The 22,679-nt window shown below is 34.9% G+C and overlaps 1 protein-coding gene across 6 annotated transcripts in view; it reads right to left on the bottom strand.

Moving 5' to 3' along the window:
• LOC123553929 (tubulin-specific chaperone cofactor E-like protein) overlaps positions 1–20,639 on the bottom strand; it is a 60,626-nt gene extending 39,987 nt beyond the window's left edge. For 5 of the 6 annotated variants that reach the window (XR_008367459.1, XR_006686921.2, XM_045343681.2 and 2 more), the window contains exons 1-9: positions 20,316–20,639; positions 11,352–11,442; positions 10,586–10,686; positions 8,486–8,624; positions 7,909–7,990; positions 4,978–5,971; positions 2,817–2,875; positions 2,193–2,329; positions 977–1,139 (exon numbers count right to left, since the gene is read on the bottom strand). Coding sequence is in view for 4 of the 6 variants with exons in the window: in XM_045343681.2 (XP_045199616.2) it covers positions 977–1,139; positions 2,193–2,329; positions 2,817–2,875; positions 4,978–5,971; positions 7,909–7,990; positions 8,486–8,624; positions 10,586–10,686; positions 11,352–11,442; positions 20,316–20,540 (1,991 nt within the window). In the remaining 2 variants the exon portion in view is untranslated. Of the gene's footprint in view, positions 1–976; positions 1,140–2,192; positions 2,330–2,816; positions 2,876–4,977; positions 5,972–7,908; positions 7,991–8,485; positions 8,625–10,585; positions 10,687–11,351; positions 11,443–15,475; positions 15,689–20,315 lie in introns of all 6 variants that reach the window. The other variant, XM_045343737.2, reaches the window with a different exon arrangement.
• Between the last annotated feature and the right edge of the window lie 2,040 nt (positions 20,640–22,679).

Raw genomic sequence — 22,679 nt, 5'->3', positions numbered from 1 at the left:
GGGTAACATTCTGACCAAGTTTCATTAAGATTGGGCCAAAATTGTGACCTCTAGAGTGTTAACAAGCTTTTCCTTTGATTTGACCTTGTGACCTAGTTTTTTACCCCAGATGACCCAATATCGAACTTGTCCAAGATTTTATTGAGGGTAACATTCTGACCAAGCTTCATTAAGATTGGGCCAAAATTGTGACGTTTAGAGTGTTAACAAGCTTTTCCTTTGATTTGACCTGGTGATCTAGTTTTTGACCCCAGACGACCCAATATCGAACTCGTCCAAGATTTTATTGAGGGTAACATTCTGACCAAGTTTCATTCAGATTAGGACAAATGTGACCTCTAGAGTTTTAACAGTCAAACTGTTGACAACGGACGGATGGACGACGACGGACACAGGGTGATCACTAAAGCCACATCCACGCAGTCTGGTCAGGATCCATGCTGTTCGCTAACAGTTTCTTTAATTGAAAAAGGCTTTGAAAGCGAACAGCATGGATCCTGACCAGACTGCGCAGGCTGGTCTGGATCCATGCTGGTCACTAAGCCACTATATTGATTTTCTCATGGCGAAGCTCATTTCTGTGAAATTATTTTAAAATCTGATAAGAAGTTTCGAACAAGATTTTTGAAGTTTCAACTACATTTATATTGGGAAAATTTACAAGTTTTTTAAGTTCAATATGGAAAGTCACAAATGTAATATTCTTTTTATCACATGTCAGCTTTTCCTGTCGAAACATCAAACATTCTACTTTCTTTTACTATATAAACAGGTCACTTTGACCAACGTCTCTTATACAATACAAAATGCTGACATCAAAGCTTTATTACACTAGTGTAATATCATTTTAATGTAATAGCTTTATTACACTCCCGTGACATCAAACATGTGATAAATTCGGTACTTAAGAAATAAAGAAGTTTTCCAAGAAGTCTAATACAAAACTGATAAATCAAATAATAAGTATTTTTAATACCTTTTCTTCACTTTCGTGGCAATCAATTTTCTCAGAGTGCCAAATTTTTCTCGAACACACACCATATCTGTGAACACAACTTCACCACGATACACAAAGCTCAAATTAACATAGTCCATTAACCCCTTACTGATGTCAATATCAACAAGGGGAGCTAATTTACCTGAAACAAAAGAGATGGATATTCATTACCAGTAAATGTAAAAATTACTGTTTGAATTGCTAAAACTGGTCAAACTTAAAATATAATCTAGTGCTGTTTAAAACAATTTAAGGAAGGCAGCTCTGGCAAAAGAAACAACAACCATTACTTTAAATCTAAACAACTCACCATATCTTTGTTGTGAAACACATTATGAAGTACACAACTCACCATATCTTTGTTCTGGAACACATTATGAAGTACTCAACTCACCATATCTTTCTTGTGGAACACACTATGAAGTACTCAACTCACCATGTCTTTTTTGTGGAACACATTATGAAGTACTCAACTCACCATATCTTTGTTCTGGAACACATTATGAAGTACTCAACTCACCATATCTTTGTTCTGGAACACATTATGAAGTACACAACTCACCATATCTTTCTTGTTGAACAAACTATGAAGTACTCAACTCACCATATCTTTTTTGTGGAACACATTATGAAGTACTCAACTCACCATATCTTTGTTCTGGAACACACTATGAAGTACTCAACTCACCATATCTTTCTTGTGGAACACACTATGAAGTACTCAACTCACCATATCTTTGTTCTGGAACACACTATGAAGTACTCAACTCACCATATCTTTGTTCTGGAACACACTATGAAGTACTCAACTCACCATATCTTTCTTGTGGAACACACTATGAAGTACTCAACTCACCATATCTTTTTTGTGGAACACACTATGAAGTACTCAACTCACCATATCTTTGTTCTGGAACACACTATGAAGTACTCAACTCACCATATCTTTGTTCTGGAACACACTATGAAGTACTCAACTCACCATATCTTTGTTCTGGAACACACTATGAAGTACTCAACTCACCATATCTTTGTTCTGGAACACACTATGAAGTACTTAACTCACCATATCTTTGTTCTGGAACACACTATGAAGTACTCAACTCACCATATCTTTGTTCTGAAACACACTATGAAGTACTCAACTTACCATACCTTTGTTCCAGTACATGTTCATCAATTATATATAACTCACCATGCTTTTGTTCCAGTACATGATATACATCAGGTTTTAGCTTTTTCTCAGAGAAATGTCTCAACAGAAAGCGCTCTGATTTTTCTCTGTCTGAAGGCGTCACCTCACTTCCATTGAGTAACTTGATATTTGGTAAACTGTAAAATATAGAGAAATTGCTAGTCTTGCAGTAATAGCATAAAATCATGCAACCTTTAAGATATATGCCTCCATTTAATGGTTATTCGAAGGACTCCATAACAAGAATTCCAAGATGGCCCTTTATTGCTAACCTGAGTCAGCTTGTATCAGCTGCAAAAGAGTAACAGCATAGATTCTACCATGACAACAATATTTAGGAAACTTTGGATGACAAACAGCCAATGATGCTAAAAGCTGCCCCACCAACTTGCAGATATGTTTATAAATAGAGGAATAATCTGAAAGAATTTGACAGAATATAAAAGAATTTAATTTAAAATCAGACAAGATTCTCGAAGTTTCCACCATAGTCATATGAGAAAAGCCTGCCCCTCCCCTGATGACTATGTTTTAATGTAACAAAAGGATCCAAAGGCATCTGGTAGAGGGTCGATCAAGGAACGTCGGTGTGAAATCTACAGTTAATAAAACTCTTCCACAAACCTTGCCATGAACAATTTTCTTCTGTCTTCATCATCAAGTTTTGATCCCAACTTTACATTCTGAAAGAAACAAGAGCTGTCTGTTGACTGCGCGCTTGACTATTCGAGGCATTGATAAAAGTATAGGGTCAAAATATTACCAGAGATTTTCAGACAAAAGAAAAGGGATAGATCAGACAAACAATGCACCTGCATTTGTGGATTTGGTTAAGTCTTGCACTATATGGCAATGTGTGACCATGATGGTAAGCAAGTGTTCAAAGTTTCAAAGCCATATATCAAACAGTTAATAGACAAAATATCGAATGGTATGCGAAACTTAACTAATTTCCAAAACAGAGGCATAACTGAGCAAAAGTCCTTGTCCTAAGTATGAAGACTATGAAGGTTAACAAGTGGTCAAAGTTTCAAAGACTTATGACAAACAGATTAGACAAAATACGGACTGGTACGAAAAACTTAACTGATTTCCAAGTCCAAAAAGGGCCATAATTCAATTAAAATAGTTGACAGAGTTATGTACTCTTGCCTACAGATGGGAATCATGACGATAAACAAGAGTTAAAAGTTTCAAAGCCACATGTCAAATAGCTTTGACAAAATGATTTGTATGAAAACTGAACCAATATCCAAGTCCAGAAAGGGCCATAATTCAGCCAAAATACTTGACAGAGTTATGTACTCTTGCCTACAGATGGAAACCATAATGATAAGCAAGTGTTCAAAGTTTCAAAGGCACATGTCAAATAGTTTTGACATAACATGGACTTGTACGAAAATTGAACCAATTTCCAAGTCCAAAAAGGGCCATAATTCAGCCAAAATCCTTGACAGAGTTATCTACTCTTGCCTACAGATAGAAATCATGATGATAAACAATTGTTTAAACTTTCAAAGCCACATGTCAATGGTTTTGACAAAACATTAACTTGTTCAAAAATTGTACCAATTTCCAAGTCCAAAAAGGGTCATAGTTCAGCCAAAATACTTGACAGAGTTATGTACTCTTGCCTACAGATTGGGACTGTTATAATAAACAAGTGATAAAAGTTTCAAAGCCATATGTCAAACACTTCACACAAAATGTGAACTGGTACGAAAAACTTTAGATTTCTAAGTTAAAAAGGGCCATAACTCAGCCAAAATCCTTGATGGAGTTACGTACTCTTGCCTAAAACTGGACATGGTGATGGTACACAAGTGTTGAAAGTTTCAAAGCTTTATCTATAAAGACTTTGTCAAAATATGGACTGGTACGAAAAACTTAAACAAGGTATGACACCAGCGCTGACGCCGACACCAACGCCATGGTGAGTTGAATAGCTCTACTTATTCTTCGAATAATCCAGCTAAAAAAGTAAACGGCTATAGCTATTTGTTCAGACCTATGCTGCAATTCATAGGGACTCATTTTCAGGCATTTAATAGTAAGTCTACTGAAAGATATATGACCAAAAATCTACGAAAGAGGAAGTTTTGTCAAGACACTCTTACAGTGTGTCCAGTAATATTTTCAGACTACTGTTCAACAACCATATAGTAATGGTTACATTTTAATCTAACTTTATCTTAAAACTCCTTGTTTAAAATCTCAATCTTTCATCAAAGCCAAAATGTATGACCAATTTAATATTTAAATGAAACTCTGAGTATTGTAGTTCGTACTTCTTCCAGGTTATGTGTTGTCATAAATATTAAACTTGATTTCTGAAACAGTGTTACATTTACTTCTAATGTCACATCATTTTATTGTTTTTATTGTAAAATGCTTCATTTTATCCAAATGGAAATTTGACAGGTGCTGGAAACTACAGCTCTCTTACTGGTCAATTAGAATTCCTGACGTCATGTTAAAATTATGAATATAACTCGACTTTTGTTTAATGTAAACTTGCTTTTGAAAAGCCAATTAGTACATGCAAGAAAGACTGAAATAACTTCAGGTAAACACATTGTTATACTACTAAAATACTGTATAAAGATAATAAATTAAAATACGAACTATGCAGGTGTCTGTTGGTATCGTTATGTTTCTATTTTACCAAGAATGCAACATATCATCATTTCTATCAAGCCGCCATAGTGTTTTAATGCCCTCACACATGACACTTCAGTATACAAAGAATATTACTTTAAAATGATAAGAAACACCTTTTCAATACCTTAATTCTGACTGACTTGAGTGAAGGAAACGCTCTCAGTGCACTTAGGTGTTTCCATTTACCAATATGGGTCTCACTGAGACATAGTGTTTCAAGGGAGTTAAACGGCTGCTGGCCACTTGGTTCTCCATCACAAAGACAGCAAGAGTTATCTGCCTTTAATGAATCTTCAGCCATGTTAACCTTCCCAGGAGGAGGATTCTCTGCATTTTCTGGTGAAGTATTTCTATTGGGAGCAGATTCATTATCAACTCCATCTTTAACAAACCCATGGGCTCTACGAAGAATTATCTCCACAATTTCTCTGCTTAACTGTTCTATATAATCTTTCTCAGATCTATCAGTTGAAGCAGGTTTTGTCTCAATTGATCTAACCTTATCAACATTCATTTGATTCTGGTTACCTGCACCAGAAACTGTATTTTGATCATTTACATTTTGTTTAGTACTGTTATCTTCTTCACCATTCACTAACATCTCTTCTGTCTTTACAATTTCATTTCTGATGACCTCATCGATCACAGAGTTGAGAATATTTTCACAGTATTGACGAACTTCAACCTGAAATGTTTCAACCACATTATTGCTTATAGTAACATTGTTGTCACAGGTAACAGAGGCTGTTACATCAGTACATTCACTAATGGCAACCTTGTTGTCATGGAGATTACTTGCAGTGTCCAGATCATGGCTGCTATTGGCAATGCTAGCTGTGTCATCAACATGGTCACTAACAGCAACAGTGTTATCATGGCCAATACTTTTTGTAACATCAACATGACTAACTTGGCTGCTATCAGAAACACTAGCTGTTTCATCAACATGGTCCCTATTGGCAACAGTGTTTTCACGGAGACTGCTTGCTGTGTGACAGGAACAGTAGCAGTCCACCCCAACGTCGTCATCATGGTAATGTATATCCATTAAAGGATTTCCAGACAAGATCAGCGATTTCAGATTTTGTAGGAGACGTAGCTTCCAAACTTCACTCCAACTAAAATTTATAGAAAAGAATATGGCATTTTTGTAATCCTAATGCTCTATAAAAAGAAAATTGGAAAAAACATGCAGTACTAGGCATGCCATTGCAAGGTATCCCACATTACTGTAAATCTTTAACAATCTTGGTTATTTCAAAACCTATATCAAAGACAAGAGATCACAGAGTGATCTTGGCACCCACCAATGTGCCATTTTTGAGTGTTCCAAATTTCAAGACTTACTGACTAGCTCAAGGTCAATTTTAAAACTATGCAAGTGGTCCAAATTTGAAGGCTGTAGCTTGAGAAATGTGAAAGTAGGTCACTAGGTCAAAATGAAGGTCAAATTTCATTTCGGAACACAGAACTATGCATGTGGTCCAAATTTGAAGCCTGTACCTTCAAAAATGTGAAAGTAGGTCACTAGGTCAATGTAAAGGTCAAAGTTTGTTTCGGTACACAAAACTATGCAGGTGGTCCAAATTTGAAGGCTGTAGCTTGAGAAATGTGAAAGTAGGTCACTAGGTCAAAATGAAGGTCAAATTTCATTTCGGAACACGAAACTATGCATGTTGTCCAAATTTGAAGCCTGTACCTTCAAAAATGTGAAAGTAGGTCACTAGGTCAATGTCAAGGTCAAAGTTCTTTTCAGTGCACAAAACTATGCATGTGGTCCAAATTTGAAGGCTGTAGCTACAGAAATGTGAAAGTAGGTCACTAGGTCAAAATCAAGGTCAACTCATGTCAAGGTTCATCTTGTCACTCAAAACCATACAAAGCTGTATGTTGTAGGTTATTGACAAGAAGATTTTAAAAGCTTTTCCCTATATAAGTCTATATGAAACATGTGACCCCCAGGGCGGGGCCATATTTGACCCTAGGGGGATAATTTGAACAAACCTGGTAGAGAACCACTAGATGATGCTACAATACAAATGCCAAAGCCCTAGGCTTTGTGGTTTGGACAAGAAGATTTTCAAAGTTTTTCCCTATATAAGTCTATGTAAACCATGTGACCCCCGGGGTGAGGCCATATTTGACCCTAGGGGGATAATTTGAATAATCTTAGTAGAAGACCACTTGATGATGTCACATACAAAATATCAAAGCCCTAGGCCCTGTGGTTTTGAAGTTTTTCCCTATATAAGTCTATATAAACCAAGTGACCCCCGGGGCGGGGCCATATTAGACCCAAGGGAAATAATTTGAATCATCTTGGTAGAGGACCACTAGATGATGCTTCATACCAAATATCAAACCCTAGGCTCTGTGGTTTTGGACAAGAAGATTTTCAAAGTTTTTCCCTATATAAATCTATGTAAATTATAGAAATAAACAAAGGGCCATAACTCACTAAAAATTGTTGAACCAGTCTGATTTTCAGGGGGACGCAACTAGGGTCCCAATACATCATTCTGACAAAGTTTGGTCAAATCCCCCTGGTAGTTTCTGCGGAGATGCGATAACGAGAAACTGTTAACGAACGGAAGGACGGACGGACGACGGACCACGGATGCAAAGTGATTTGAATAGCCCACCATCTGATGATGGTGGGCTAAAAACAAATGACACATACCATTGTATTCATTAACTTTATTCGATCTCCTAGTCAACAGGAAAATAAAAATGTATTTTAAGAAGCTATTAATTTCAATACATATGAAACCTTAACAAAAAATGTCTCTTCATCTGGTCTGTTTAAATTTGTTACCAGCACCAAACAAATAAGGTAAAGAGCTCATTTGCCATTCTAAGATTACACTATATCTTATAAAGATGATCCTGCCTTAATGGCCACCGGTAGTCCCGTATTAAGCAAATATATGCCATATAAACAGCCAGTCAGCTAACTTCCTAAATCAACTGTTTCTTCAAATTTCAACTTGTCTGAAGCAGCCACCTGTGTGTCTCCTTCTGACAGTTGTTTAGTATTAAAAGTATTCATGCTTACCTGACTATAGCGTTGTCATTCATTCTAAGACATTCCAAACTCTGTAGTACGGGGTGTCTTCCTGCTGGTATTTCTTTGTAGTCTGAAATCAGTTTTTACACCTTTGGAATACATTTTTGTACTGTAACATCCTTTAATTTCATAATGCTTGTGGTTTTGACCAAAACAGCTATTTCCTGTGGATGTTAAAATGGTGGATTTCTACTTTTAATGACAGAAATTCTATATGTTCATTCGTGAATCGACCAAAAAATCCACATAAATTAAAGATTTCATAGTACTCTATACAAACAGAGATATACATCTCACGAGATGCAGTATGAAAAAAATTCTAGTAGTTCAAAACAAGAATTTTCTAATTTCCCGAATGACTCTCCAATTCAATTTCAACATTTCTTTTACAATTTTTTCTTAATCTGAGGGTCAAATGATTTGAAGTCAGTGACTTCAAGCAACAATAATGTTGATGCAGGATGACAGACACAGACTACAGACAATGAAAGCTGGACCATCCTAGCAGCTCACTCTAAACAAAGTTCAGGTGAGCTAACAATGGAAGTCTATATAACTGACTTACTGTTTCCACAAATGTGCAACTCTTTCAGCTGTGGCAACAACTTTGCCAGATGAAGTATCTCCTGCCATTCAACTCCTGTCTTGTTCAACACCAAGTTCTCTAGATTTGGCAAAGTGTCTGTCCAGCCATGCAATACATCCTTTAACGCACAACAAACTTTAGGTATTAGATCAGATCAATAGCCAATTGGAGCTAGTGGTCTGGGTCTTTCGCACAACACACCTTCTCATTATGGGGAACATTTGTGTCAGGTAATTTCAAAATCTCTAGATGAATGGCAGTTATGGACCGGACACAAAACACACCCTGTTAAACTTCGACCTCTAAATGTGACCTTGACCTTAGAGCTAAGGGTCTGGGTCTTGTGCATGACACATTGTCTCATTATGGGGAACATATATGCCAAGTTATTTCAAAATCCCTTCGTGGCTAGCAGAGTTATGGACCGGACATGAAGTGTGACTGACGGATGGACGGACGGACTGTCCCCCTTTTCTTCTTTGAAAAAGGTTGGGAACAACAAAAGCTTACTGGCCTAACAAGTCAAAAATTTCAAAATAAAACTGTTAAAACTGAACAGACAGGCATCAATACGGAATAGTATCTTAACAACAAGAGGGTCATTGACCCTAAAGCGCTCACCTATGTACAAGGCTTCAAGTATGTTTGTATATGTACAGTGTTAGGTTTCTTCTTTGTTAGCCTATATTATATACATGTCACACACTTTTGAACCTAGGGCAATAATTTGAACAATTATGGTAAGCATTACAAATCTGATATCACACGCCAAATATCAAGGCTCTAGCTATTATTGATTCAGGGAAGAAAAGCGACCACACCCCTGGCAGCCATGTTTTTTGATGAATCAGAAAAATTTGAACAATCTTGGTAGAAGGTCACACAAGAACCATTTGTGCAAAATTATTTTAAAATCGGGCAAGCAGTTTCACAAAAAAAGGTTTTTGAAGTTTCCACTATATACATACAGGGAAAAGTGACCATGCCCTCTGGCGGCCATGTTTTTTGACGAATCAAAATAATTTGAACAATCTTGGTAGAAAGTCACAAAGGACCATTTGTGTAAAATTACTCTAAAATCGGACAAGCAGTTTCATACAAGAAGATTTTTAAAGTTTCCACTATATACATATAGGGAAAAGTGACCACGCCCTCTGGCGGCCATGTTTTTTTACGAATCGGTATAATTTGAACAATCTTGGTAGAGGGTCACACAAGGACCATTTGTGTAAAATTATTCTAAAATCAGGCCTGCAGTTTCACACAGGAAGATTTTTAAAGTTTCAACTATATATATATATATAGGGAAAAGCCCTCTGGCGGCCATGTTTTTTGACGAAACAAAATAATTTGAACAGTCTTGGTAGAGGGTCACACAAGGACCATTTGTGTAAAATTATTCTAAAATTGGACAAGCAGTTTCATACAAGATTTTTAAAATTTCCTCTATATACATATTGGGAAAAGTGACCACGCCCTCTGGTGGCCATGTTTTTTAACGAATCGGTATAATTTGAACAATCTTAGTAGAGGGTAGCATAAGGACCATTTGTGTACAATTATTTCAAAATTGAACCATCGGTTTAGGAGGAGATGTTGTTTGAAGTTTTTTCTATTTTTAGCTCTGGCAGCCCCTATGTGCAACCAAGTGGAACCGTTTGAACAACTTTGGTAGAGGACCACCCATGGCCAAGTTTCATCAAAATCCATTCAGTGGTTTTGAAGGAGATGTCGTTTAAACACAAATGTTGACAACAGACGACTTGACGGACGGACGACTGACACAGGGTGATCACAATATCTCACCATGAGCACTTCGTGCTCAGGTGAGCTAAAAACAGAAATATACTGTAGTTATGTGGTGAAAATGTTAATTGCTCTTTGTAGATGCAGATACAGAATAATAAAATTCTTAGCAACACCTCCTAAAATCATTTTTCACCTCAACAACGGCTTTGACTTTGCTTACTAGGCAAAGGTCAACTGACAGAATGATCATTATGAGAGAATGGTCAGATGAAACAAAGGTGTTACGTATGGTCATAATGAGACAATGGCACGATGAGAGAATGCAAATACCTTGTTCTTTGTAATCATATTCCTTGCAATATTTAGGAACTTCAAGCTCTTCAACTGCTGGATCAGTGGTAAAATTTCATTCCAGGAGTCCAGAAAATTTCCTGAATATGCATAAAATTCCAGTATATATTACTTCAAGCAATTTGATTTGTTTAGCCGAGTCTTTTACAGAATAGTTTATCATTTTTGTATTCATGGGCATATACTGGTGCAACATCAATGCCAAATCAAATAGCAAGTAATATTAAAATTCTGGAAAACTTTGATATTTGACAAGATGGCTGTATATAAATCATAATGTTTTCAAGACCACAAAGCAACAACTGTTCTCTGTGATCTTACTTTCTGAGTATTATGAATTATAAAATTTTAATGTCTTCCCATACATCATCCTGGGGTAAATGAATGAACAAAATTTCATATATACTGCACAACCTATTAGCCTAACCACTGTGCTTAGTACCTTAATGCATCACCAGTATTAACTCATTTTAAGCAAGTATTAACTGACAACACCTGAATCAGACATGGAGGATGAAATTATCTCTAACATACTGTATTTAGTCAACCATCATACCAGCCTCTGGATTCAAACCTATGTCCTACTGACTGGCAATCTTTTACTCTACTTCTTATCTTACTGGAAGCACCCCATAGAAGTTAATGACTGGTCAATACTAGGTATTCTAGCAGGAAATATTAAATACAGTACAATTCTAACAGGTCTCTTTACAATTTTTAACATCAGTTCCATAACTTTCAATACCTGAGATATCCAAATCAACAACATTTGGACACAATGACTTGATACTCTCTTTCTCTAACCCAGATCTTCTGATGTTGCTGCCACTCAGACACTGAAAATTAAGCATACACGTTTTCTTCAGTATGTAAGTCTTACAGTACAATATATGTATTTCAATAAGTGAATACCAAAAACTATAACATGGCAACAATTTTATTCAAACTGTTGATTTTGAAATAAATGTTTTTATTCTATTTTGTTGTTGCTTCTTACTGTTTTCAACTTTTCAACAAAATTCTAATACCCTGACTGCTACAGATTGCTTCACCTGCTTCTTCTCAGCAGAGGATAAGCTTAGTATATACATGTATAGAAAATCTTTTTCTAAATGAAAAGCATTGAACAGTTACCATCTCTCCAAAGTAGGCCAAATGGCTTATCCTAATTCAATTCCATAGCTTTTCAATGCAGATGAAAAGCACCGTGAAACTCTGAAAGTACTTTTTTCAAATCGTTAATGTCAACACAAAAAACGTGGAAATTCCACAAAAACCAGGTTTTCAATTGCATCATGCCAACAGGTTCTTTAAAAATCTATTTTTATTTCAAATATGACCCCATTTTTCTATTTTTAGCTACACTGACCTTGACCCTGATCTGAGTGACCTCAAATACATTCCCAACCTTTTGTGTTTGATAAAAGCTATCTACACACCAAGTATACTGACAATAAGTGTACCCAAACTAAAGATATTGAGTGGAAACTATTATTCTATTTTTAGTAACAGTGACCCCAAATATCATTCAAAAGTATTTTTTTCAGATAGGCTTGCTGTACACAAAGTTTGGTGGCAGTATGTAAGTCCAAACTAAAATTATAAAGCGGAAACCACCTTTTTGATGATCACACTGAAAAAAAAAAGCTATTTTAAGAGAAAAAATCTATTTTTGCGAAGTTTGACAACCGCCCGCCCGCCCGACGACATACCCCAATCTAATAACAGTTTCTGGTTTTCTACGAAAACCTGGTTAACAAGAGCTGTCTGTAAGACAGCCAAGCTCGGCTATTCAAAATATTGTGCCAGAATCAATACCTGCATTAGTTTTGGAGATAGTAACTTGCATGTAAAACTTTAACCAGAATTTTCTAAGTCCAAAAGGGGGCATAATTTGCCCAAAATACATGTTGGAGTTATGAAACTTGACCCAGCGAGGTTGGTAATTGATCTAAAAAATGAAAAAGTAAGTTTCAAATCTATATGCCTTTTAGTAATAGCTGTATGTACTTGCACGCAAAACTTTAACCAGGATTTTCTAAGTCCAAAAGGGGGCATAATTTGGCTAAAATGCAGGTCAGAGTTATGGGACTTGATGCTATCAACTAGTTTTATAACCCCCGAAGACACATGTGAAGTTTCAATTCAATATCTGCATTAGTTTTGGAGATAGTAACTTGCATGTAAAACTTTCAACAGGATTTTCTAAGTCCAAAAGGGGGCATAATTTGCTCAAAATGCATGTCAGAGTTATGGAACTTGACCCAGTGAGGTTGGTAATTGACCTAGAAAAAGAAAAAATAAGTTTCAAAGCTATATGCCTTTACTTGCATGCAGAACTTTAACCAAGGTGTGACGCCGACGCCAGGGTAAGTAGAATAGCTAGACTATTCTTCGAATAGTCGAGCTAAAAACTAAGACAGTGTGTTTGACTATCCAACAGATAATAATTCAAACAAAGGTGGTAACTTAGCAAGACTTAATACACACTGTATGTAACTGAGTAATTTTGTTATAACATTTTTTCAACTTAATTTTCAATCATAAGGCATTGGTAACAACTTGCATGCAAAATTTCAACCAACTATGGGCCATAATTTGAATTGATTACAATCAAGCGTTAAATAACTTGATTATGTAAATAAGTTTAATGAGAACTTCTGAAGGATATCTTGTGTGAAATTTCTATCCAATACAAGTAGCCAGACAAATTTTCATATACAAGTGTGTACTTCCTCAATCATTGTTTTACGAAAATATGACATAAAAGAGAATAAGGTAAGTGGAACACACAGACAAGACTGGTCAGGTAGACTGGCTCCCGTCCCTATGTTTGTTCTTATTTACATATATTATGTTTATTCATTAAGAGGGAAGTAACTCCAGCAGGTTGTTTCTACATTGACATTTTTTATTGCCCCTGGCTCCGAACATAGGGACTGGTGAAAGTTGGCTTACAGTGTCTCACAAATTTGTGAGACAAATTCCCATTAATTTCTTTTAGTGATAATCAGCTGCTATCACTGTGACATGTTATCTAAGGGTTCCATGTGCTAGCCACCATTTAATGAGCCGAAGCTAATTTACCGATTTATGGCCTGCCCTCAGCTTGTAATGGCTTATCAGGCAACTGGAATGTGCTTTCATACAAAAGGGATGCTATTTAACAAAAGATTTGTGATCTATTTCCAAGAATTAGATCATTATAAAGTACACCTTCAATAGTTAAATGGGTGAAGCTATACTTAAAGGTCTAAAAAAATTAAAATAGTTATGAACAAATAAGACCAAACCAAGAGCATGTTGTAAAAGGGTATTTCAAAGGTTTTATTCTGGCAGTGGCATTTTAAAGCTTAACTTTTAAAATTGCCCCATTTGCATTTGATTTTTTCAATAAAGACAGCACACAATGTTCCACCTCTTGTGGCTCTTGTGAAATTAAAAAAGGAGGCGTGAAGGCAGTGTATTTACAGGATATATACAAAGGAAAAAATGAAGTAAAATATATGTAACAGAAAATCTGGTTAAAGTTTTGCGTGCAAGTTACTGTCTGCAGAATGAATGCAGATATTAAATTGAAACTTCACATGTGCCTTCGGGGTTATATAACTAGTTCATTGCATCACGTCCAATAACTTTGAAATGCATTTTGGTCAAATTATGTCCCCTTTTGAACATAAAACTTCTGTTTAAAGTTTTGCTTGCAAGTTACTATCTCCAAAACTAATGCAGATACTGGATTGAAACTCTAAATATATTTTTAACATTTAGGGTAACATTTTCCTGCTTCTGGGACAATACTTTGAATTGTCGAATATTGGCTGTCTTACGGACAACTCTTGCTATTTCAATTATTTGTTTATTATAATATTTTCACAATTTTACAATGTATGCCCCATAATTATAAACGCACATTTAAAAAAAAACTGTAGGATATGCAACGCGTGAGTCATACGTAGTCGAGTCATTAGCACAATTTCTACAGCAAATTTCGCTGTACTGACATCTTCCGAAATATTAATACCCAAACTCGCTCAATTATGTACCACAAGTCTGTTTTTTAACCATGAAAGAAGCGCTGTCTTTCTTTTCCGTTTTCTTTCATTTCTGCACATAGAATACATTTGATTTTTTTTATTTGATGTCATGGTTAATTTTACCATAACACTTTCTTTAGGTGGAGTTTCCATAATTAACAATTAATAAAACCTTTAATTCATGAAAAAAGATCCTGAGTTTATGTTAATTCCAAGTAATTATCCACATACAATATTTTCACACTTACATTTACTATTAAACTGTTGAATCATGAATGGGCTCAATATTATACTTTTCCAGAAAATAACAACATCTTGGATGTTTTCTCAAATAACCCTTATCAAATTGGTAAGGAGAACTTGTCATTAGGTGGGATAGTTAATTGCCTTACAATTGATAGGGTTCTCAGTAGTTAACAGTTTACAGGGGTAATCTAGGGTTATATTGGCCAACTTTCACCAGGCTGTATGGTTCAGCCATCAGATAAAATGTGCTATTTTAGAGGCTCAAAATTTTCTTATTTTGCTTGCAGTATTTATATTAAAAAAATAACCATGCAGCCAGGGAGCCAGGCTACTGGTCAGGTTTCAATAATTTTATTGTAATACCGACATTTCGACTATTCACTAGTCTTCATCAGGGTACAGATTTGAAAAATTAGTTGATTGAAATATAATTTCTGCGGTTTTTAGTGTCACATGACTTGATCTATTTATAGAAGTATTGTTAGAGTTTTACTGTTGATGTCATTGTATATATAAACATGAATATTTTGAAGAAATATAACAATAAATGTTCATGAGAGTTTTTAAAACTGTCTTATTTATTTACTTGTTTTTTTTGAAAATATCATAGACTGAATGTATACATGTAGATCTCCGTTTCTCGAGTGTTTGTGAAATTCTCTCCTTCGTCAAGGTAGATGGTTGTATTATTGTTGTTGATGCTCTTGTTTTGGGTATTGTAGATACATGTGTGCGACCATAGATTAGTGTAGAGTGTCGTTTCTAGGTATCCATTCTCGTCTTTTTTTTCTGGTTACATCTAAGAAGTGTATTTTGTTTACAATATGACATAAATGAAACTGACATCATATAAACTTCAGCTCTTACTGTAACCAGCATCATGTATAGTGATGTAAACTTAAGTTTCCCTTCAGTCTCAAATAGGGCCACTAAAAGTAACAATTTTCCCTGTTTAGTAATTTAAACCAGTACCTGGATAAATATTTTGATGATGATTTGCCCTTATTTTAATACTGATAAGTAAATGAAATATTCTTACACATCTGTTTTTGATTAATATTTCCACAGTGAACATTAAAGATAACCAGATATTAAAGCTAACCACACAGTTCCTGAATTCTGTACCACTGTATACTTTTACATGTTCTCTCCAATTACTGCCAACATGGTTCATTGCTCAGATGCTTAGACATTTCACCACTAGGGTTACCACTCTTGTGGTATCTGAACCCTGAACATGATACGGTAAATCAGGCAACAAACCAGTAGTAGGGCTTATAGATAAATAACAAGAGCTGTCCACAAGACAGCAAATGCTCGACTATTTGAATTGTTGTCCCAGAAGCAGGAATATTACATTAAATGTTAGAATATCTATAGAGTTTGAATCCAGTATCTGCATTAGTCAGTCAGGGATGTAACTGTTTTAAGTTATGTAACCTATTTCAGTTACTTTATCAAGCATTTTATAACCTGTTTTAGTTATAAAATATAGTCCTCAGGTAAGTTATTCAAAAAAAGTCTTTTTGCTGTTCTCACAAAGTGACCTTTAAAGTGAAATTAGTAGCAATCTGTGGTTAATCACATTCTCTTTAAGTCTGATCATGACCTGATTATAAGCATAATGGGATGTTAACCCTTTACTCCATACAGATACAGTAGTATTGATTATTGATACCCAATACACTCAGTAGCATTATCTGTACACTATCTCCATACAGGTTATTGGAGAAAAATGCAAAATTTATGCCTGTGTTACTCAGATCAAAATTAGTCTATGAATACTTGTTTTAACCATTTAGTGTCCAACATAATTTATTTTTAGAATTAAATTTCCTTTCTGATGGTATATTTTTCATAATTTTGTGATAAATATTTTTCACAATAGAAAGCTACAAACCTAAGACCTTAGAATATTATTATAATTTAGCTGTTTTATGCATGTGATAAACAGAAAAGAAATATTTTTACTGTTACAAATGCACAATTTTATTAATTGAAGGTAAATGAAAGACTATAGAAAGGTATATATTAAGTGATTTTCAAAATAAGCAAACCCATTTAATTAATCATTAAAATCTACACCCCTACCAAACTTACAGAACTTCATAGATCATAAAATTAATTAATTACATAATGTTTTGATAAGAGGCACTGATCAAAGACACTTTCTATAAAGGAAGTGTCTAGCCGTCCGGTAACCGGACGCCTAGCCTGTGTTCTAGTCGTCCGGTTACCGGACGGCTAGCAAATCCTCAGGGGATTTTCTAGTCGTCCGGTAATTGATTTCCTAATGAATAAGACATGATTTTATATAGTTTTAATGTTATTTACTTAAGATATCGATACTTATCTGCAAACAAAAGTTTGTGTAAATACATACAATAAACATTTACAATAAATCACTGCATTATTCAGCCGATAAAATGGAAGTTTGCCGAACTCAATAATGGCGAGATCGACGTGACGTCACTTTTAGTGACTTATTAAAATCTGTTCATCTGGAGGCTTTTACGGGATCGGAATTTTTAAATTTTAACAACTTTTTTGAAGAACTTCCAATTTTCATATTTTAGTATTTAAATATTTTTAATGAATTACTGTTTTATATGACATCTAATTTCAAAAGCGGCAGCTTGATGTTCAAAACTCTAAGAAAAACAGTAGTTAAACGTTCATAATTAATCCATTTTATTTTGAAATAATTATAGTCAAAATTAATGAATGCATTGCCTTTTTTTAAGCTTTCCATTCTTCAAAAAATATATATAAATTTGTGTTTTAATAATTAAAGTTTAGGCCGTTAGAAAAAACATCACTTTTTACAAAATAGCATATGGACGTTCGGCGACCAATCTTTTATCATTTCTAAAAATAGAATATCAACGGATTTGTAAGTAAACACGATCCCTTGCGTTTAATCGACTAAAAAATAAGATAAGTACTGATAATTTAAGTAAATAACATTTAAAACTATATAAAATCATTACTTATTCATTAAGAAATCAATTACCGGACGACTAGAAAATCCCCTGAGGATTTGCTAGCCGTCCGGTAACCGGATGACTAGAACGCAGGCTAGGCGTCCGGTTACCGGACGGCTAGACACTTCCTTCTATAAAATGTATTGATCCACATCATAAATAATGATGCAAACAACACCCTAATTGCTTTGTTTTGACAGCTGTGCACAATAAACACACTTCCAAGGGGTCCAGGTCAATTAGCATAAATTCCATAATGTTGACAAGTGATCTGTGGATTTTAATGGTTGTTATGGTAACCACACCTTTTATTACACCAATCTTATGTCTCACTTTTACATAATTTGCCATAGTTGAATGACAGAATGCAAATAATAACTTGTTTTAGGGTCACCTATGTACTTTTCCATCCATCAATAGCTGTCCTAATAAATATAAAGTCAGTGTGATTTTCAGAAAATGCCACCTGAATTAAAAGTGATAATTATCAATAAATTACAATTATAACCACAAGTTTTTCTGAAACTGACCTTTTATTAACAGTTTAAACTTCACAAATATGCTTTTGTGGGCTTCATTGCCAATATATTTTATTGGTATTTTGCATTTAAACTATCAGTGTAGTAGAATGCGATAAAAGGAGTATCTATGGAGTAATGCATAAATGCGTTAAAAGGAGTATCTATGGAGTAATGCATAGATGCGTTAAAAGGAGTATCTATGGAGTAAAGGGTTAAGAGTTTAATAGCTTTAAACCTTTTGGGTAAAACTTTATTAGCCTTGCATAAAAAAATTTACTGCAAAGCTGGAAAGATAAAAGTTCAAGGATTCAGGAAATAATTGCATTAGTCTCATTCAAAATGAGGAACTGGCATAGGTGGGCTTTGTAATATTTTATGATAACTGAAACAAGTTATGAAAGTAACTTCGATTGTGGTATTATCGGACAGAATTCGTAAAAAATAATGTTTCACACGACTTACCAGAAACAAGACTCAGATATCCACTCTCAATTTACAGCTGCGTGAGTACTTTCCATTTCTCAAAAATTGATTGGTCGGTATTACGTCATATGACTTGTTACATATACAATCAAACTCAGGTGTTCAAAAGGGGTATTATCGGTCATGCCGGGGTATTACTGGACACGTATTTATCCCGGCACAACCAGTTTTCAACCGCTTAACAAGTTTTTTGTGCAGTTTTGTACAAATGCAAGTCCAAATCTTTGGTTATTTGTCTAACACTTTCTATCAGCATAAGTGCTATAAAAGCATACCATTTAAGTTCCAAGTTTCTAACTGATCGAATCCCTAACAGGATGATTTTTAAAGCCATCAGTAGGAAGTCATGCTGAAAATTTACAACCTAAATTCAACCACAGGTGGTATTTTCCTTCCAGCAAAATGAAACAGCACTAAACTTTTACTGTAGTTTCATTACAACATGGCAAACATAATACACCCAAAATTCAAGTCTGGCAACAAACACTAAAACCAACATGGCAGATCAATATACTGTAGGTACACTTGCCTAAATTGGCACCTAAATTACAGGGGGTAGGGTAAAGTAAATGGCAGCCAAAAGTTAGTGCATTATCTAAAGAACTATATCATGTGCTCAATTACTCAAGAAAACCAGGGTGTCACATCTGCTACATTGATAGCTGTCACATATGACAACGTATTATATTATTGCTAAGCTTTTGACACTCCAAATATTTCAAATTGCTTAGAAAATGAAAAAAAATGTTGCAAGTACAGGCATCATGATTGCATTGTCAAAATAATTTAATAATAATATGCTTCACAATTCTGGCAGTAAGCATGTGTTAAGCAATAAACATTTAGTGCAAAAGATATATAAATACTGATATTGGCTTAAGCAAGAATAGGTAGTAGACAAGGAAAGATGCAGGTTTTTTAGTAATAAGAAAAACCTCATGAAAACATAGTACTGCTACATAAATGGAATTTATATAATTTTCTAAGTACCAAAACTGAAGGCGAATAGGTTCCTAACATGTTCTGTCTCTGCTGTAAACAGTGATAAAAACCACAACTGATAAATTTGGCTTGTAAAGATTTTTATCATACAAAGTCCTAGGCGGTCGAAAATAGGTTGTGTTTGAAAATAGGTTGTGTGGGATAAAACACTGGTCATACACCATCAGTTTGATTTTGGCATTCTGTATTCGGTTGCCTTCAAGGCTGGGGCTCCAAGCCTGGAAATATTTCGTGGTCAGCCCTGGACTGGGTGGGGTATCATGCGACGTGTCTACTGTGTGATATTCAAGTGACGCAGCACTATGAAGCTGGGCATTGTGCTCAAAGTAGACACTGTTATTTATATGTTGAAAAAGACGTTAAACCCGAACACACACACAACTGTAAATTCAAATTGTTTGTATAAATTCAAATTTAAAGTATCTTTGCAACTTACAACATTTGTCAAATATGCAAGCTCCGCATCACCCTCCGAGTTTGTTCGTTTTTTCGGTGGTTTTCCGCCAAAATATCCAAATCTATACCCGTCATCATTTTCCATGCAGTACTTTGCCCTCAGAGCCACCATCAAACATTTTGTATCGTCACTTTCGTCCGGTTTAGAAGGATTGTCATTTTCATTTTCTAGCTCAATAACGAAGCTTGTAGCTTTCCCTGCCATTCTGTAGCAATGATAAGCAAAAATGTACGAAATAAAAATAGAAATTGAATAATTTTAAATAATGACTCAGATGGTGGTCATGTTTACATTTGGATCTAGGTGATGGGCTACTAAAACTATTTAGGCATTGAAACTCTAAATCTTTTTATTTTCTTCAGGCCAGAGACCACCAACTGAAACACAGACACTTGGGGGTCAGCACCTCTTCCTCTCCAAGCCCGCCCCTGACAACCCTTGGTCAATATATTTTCTTTTTTTTTCTGAGCATTGATAGAATATGGTAAAATGGTAACAGAAGAAGTTGTTGTATGATCGAGGATGTGCTCAGTTTGTTTAAAAAACGAAAATAACTGAGGGTTGTCAGGGGCGGACTTGGAGGGGGAGGTGTGCTGACCCCCAAGTGTCTGTGAACTGAAAAAGAATAGAGGAACTCACAGGGAATAAGTTAAATGTATACCTGAAGGCATAGTCCCATCTGTTTGATCAGTTACGTAAACAAATTGGACCTAGCTGAACGCTTCGAGTTTTTCTTGGAGGTACAACTGATAGGGAGAACACAGCACTTGCCTACTCAAAAATTGGTCTGATACGTCTTTTATATGATTCTAAGAAGGAAGTGGCTAGGGGTCAAAACGTTTAATTTCTCATTACTTTTAATAAATTTTCTCTAAATAGGTCCATAGATCAATCTTAATATATTAGAATCCCGTCTAAGCATGTTCAAGCAGGAATGAGGGATGTTTCACATTTTATTATGGTTCCTTTCCTGAACAGACTCATTCAAACCGAGTCTGCTATTATTATATGCTTGGTTTCGTTCTACCTTAAAGATTTGATAACTATTATCACAACAATAGTCTTTGCATGTGGCCGCTGTAAAAATCTCCCAATACTTTGTGTCAGTTTTTTTTTTTTAATATATTTTTCTGTCCTTATGTATAGGTTCGCGAAATATGGTATACATTCAATATTATTTCACTATAATAGAATTCCACATGAGCCGATGCAATGGGGCTTGTGGGTATTGCATATTTCATTTCAATTGCTCCCAACGGATCTTGTTATAGTTATTATCATATGTTCCACTAACTTCTCTATACTAACTACAAAAGTAGTGATCTTTTCCACTTAATAATATTTGACCATATATATTCTGACTCGTCTTCAAGGATTGTCAACGGTACCGAATCAGTTTGAATTTGTGTTAATAAGTAACATGTAGCCATATGTAATACAGATCAGTACAGTTGCACCTTTACTAATCTTACCTGTCACTCATTGCAACAACTGATTATAAATGTGACATTTTGATACAAGCAAAGCTGTATTATCTTAACTATAGAATACTTACACTAAGTGAGATTTCATTTTATTATCGGCTTGTTATAAAAGGGAATATTTACCGTAAATAAGCTAAGAAAAACATCTGAAGCAGTTTTTTTATTAGGGATGAATCAAATACGTATGAATATATCCTAATTGTCTTTGTGTAACAAAAAATATGATTTTATCTTCAAAAAAAGATAAGAGTAGATTTCCCGGAAGCATAGAGCACCACTAAAAAGCCAGATAAGCATGCATCGTTTACATTTTCTACTCAATTGTGTAATTGCAAGGGAAGTAAATAGATATCTTATGAGTACTGGTCTAAGGTAAAAGTTGTCATTATTTGCGAGCACAGTTTTAACATAAAAATTAAATCTTCAGTTATTGAAAAAAAATCAGAAAAAAAAGTTTCACATTTGTAAAATTATTTTTGGTTATCTGAAGGACTTAGAAGTCAATTTCTAGACTTTAAGTATGGTGGCATATTTCTGTCATGAGATAGCTAGGTAGCTATCACGATAATATTGTAAACTTTCCAAGAAATTTGTGCATTTTTTTCTGAAAACATTTCAGCAAAACATATTACTTTCTACATATCTTTTTTGTTTCCTGAAAATATTTTAGAGCAAAATTTTGCAATAGTGCTTGAAACTACTTTAAGTATCGCAATAGCTACCTAGCTATCTCCCGGCAGAAATATGCCACCATATTTAAGTAATGTTTTTCCATTCCTGAAAATTTTAAGTTATACTTTTAAATTTTGCCTCTCTCCCTCCTGTGCAGGTTCTGGTCGTTCTTTATACATAATAATTA

This window comes from Mercenaria mercenaria, chromosome 15, assembly GCF_021730395.1.
Source record: "Mercenaria mercenaria strain notata chromosome 15, MADL_Memer_1, whole genome shotgun sequence".
NCBI lineage: Eukaryota > Metazoa > Mollusca > Bivalvia > Venerida > Veneridae > Mercenaria > Mercenaria mercenaria.
The sequence above is the reverse complement of the archived record's forward strand: the minus strand, read 5'-3'. Positions and strand labels throughout refer to the sequence as shown.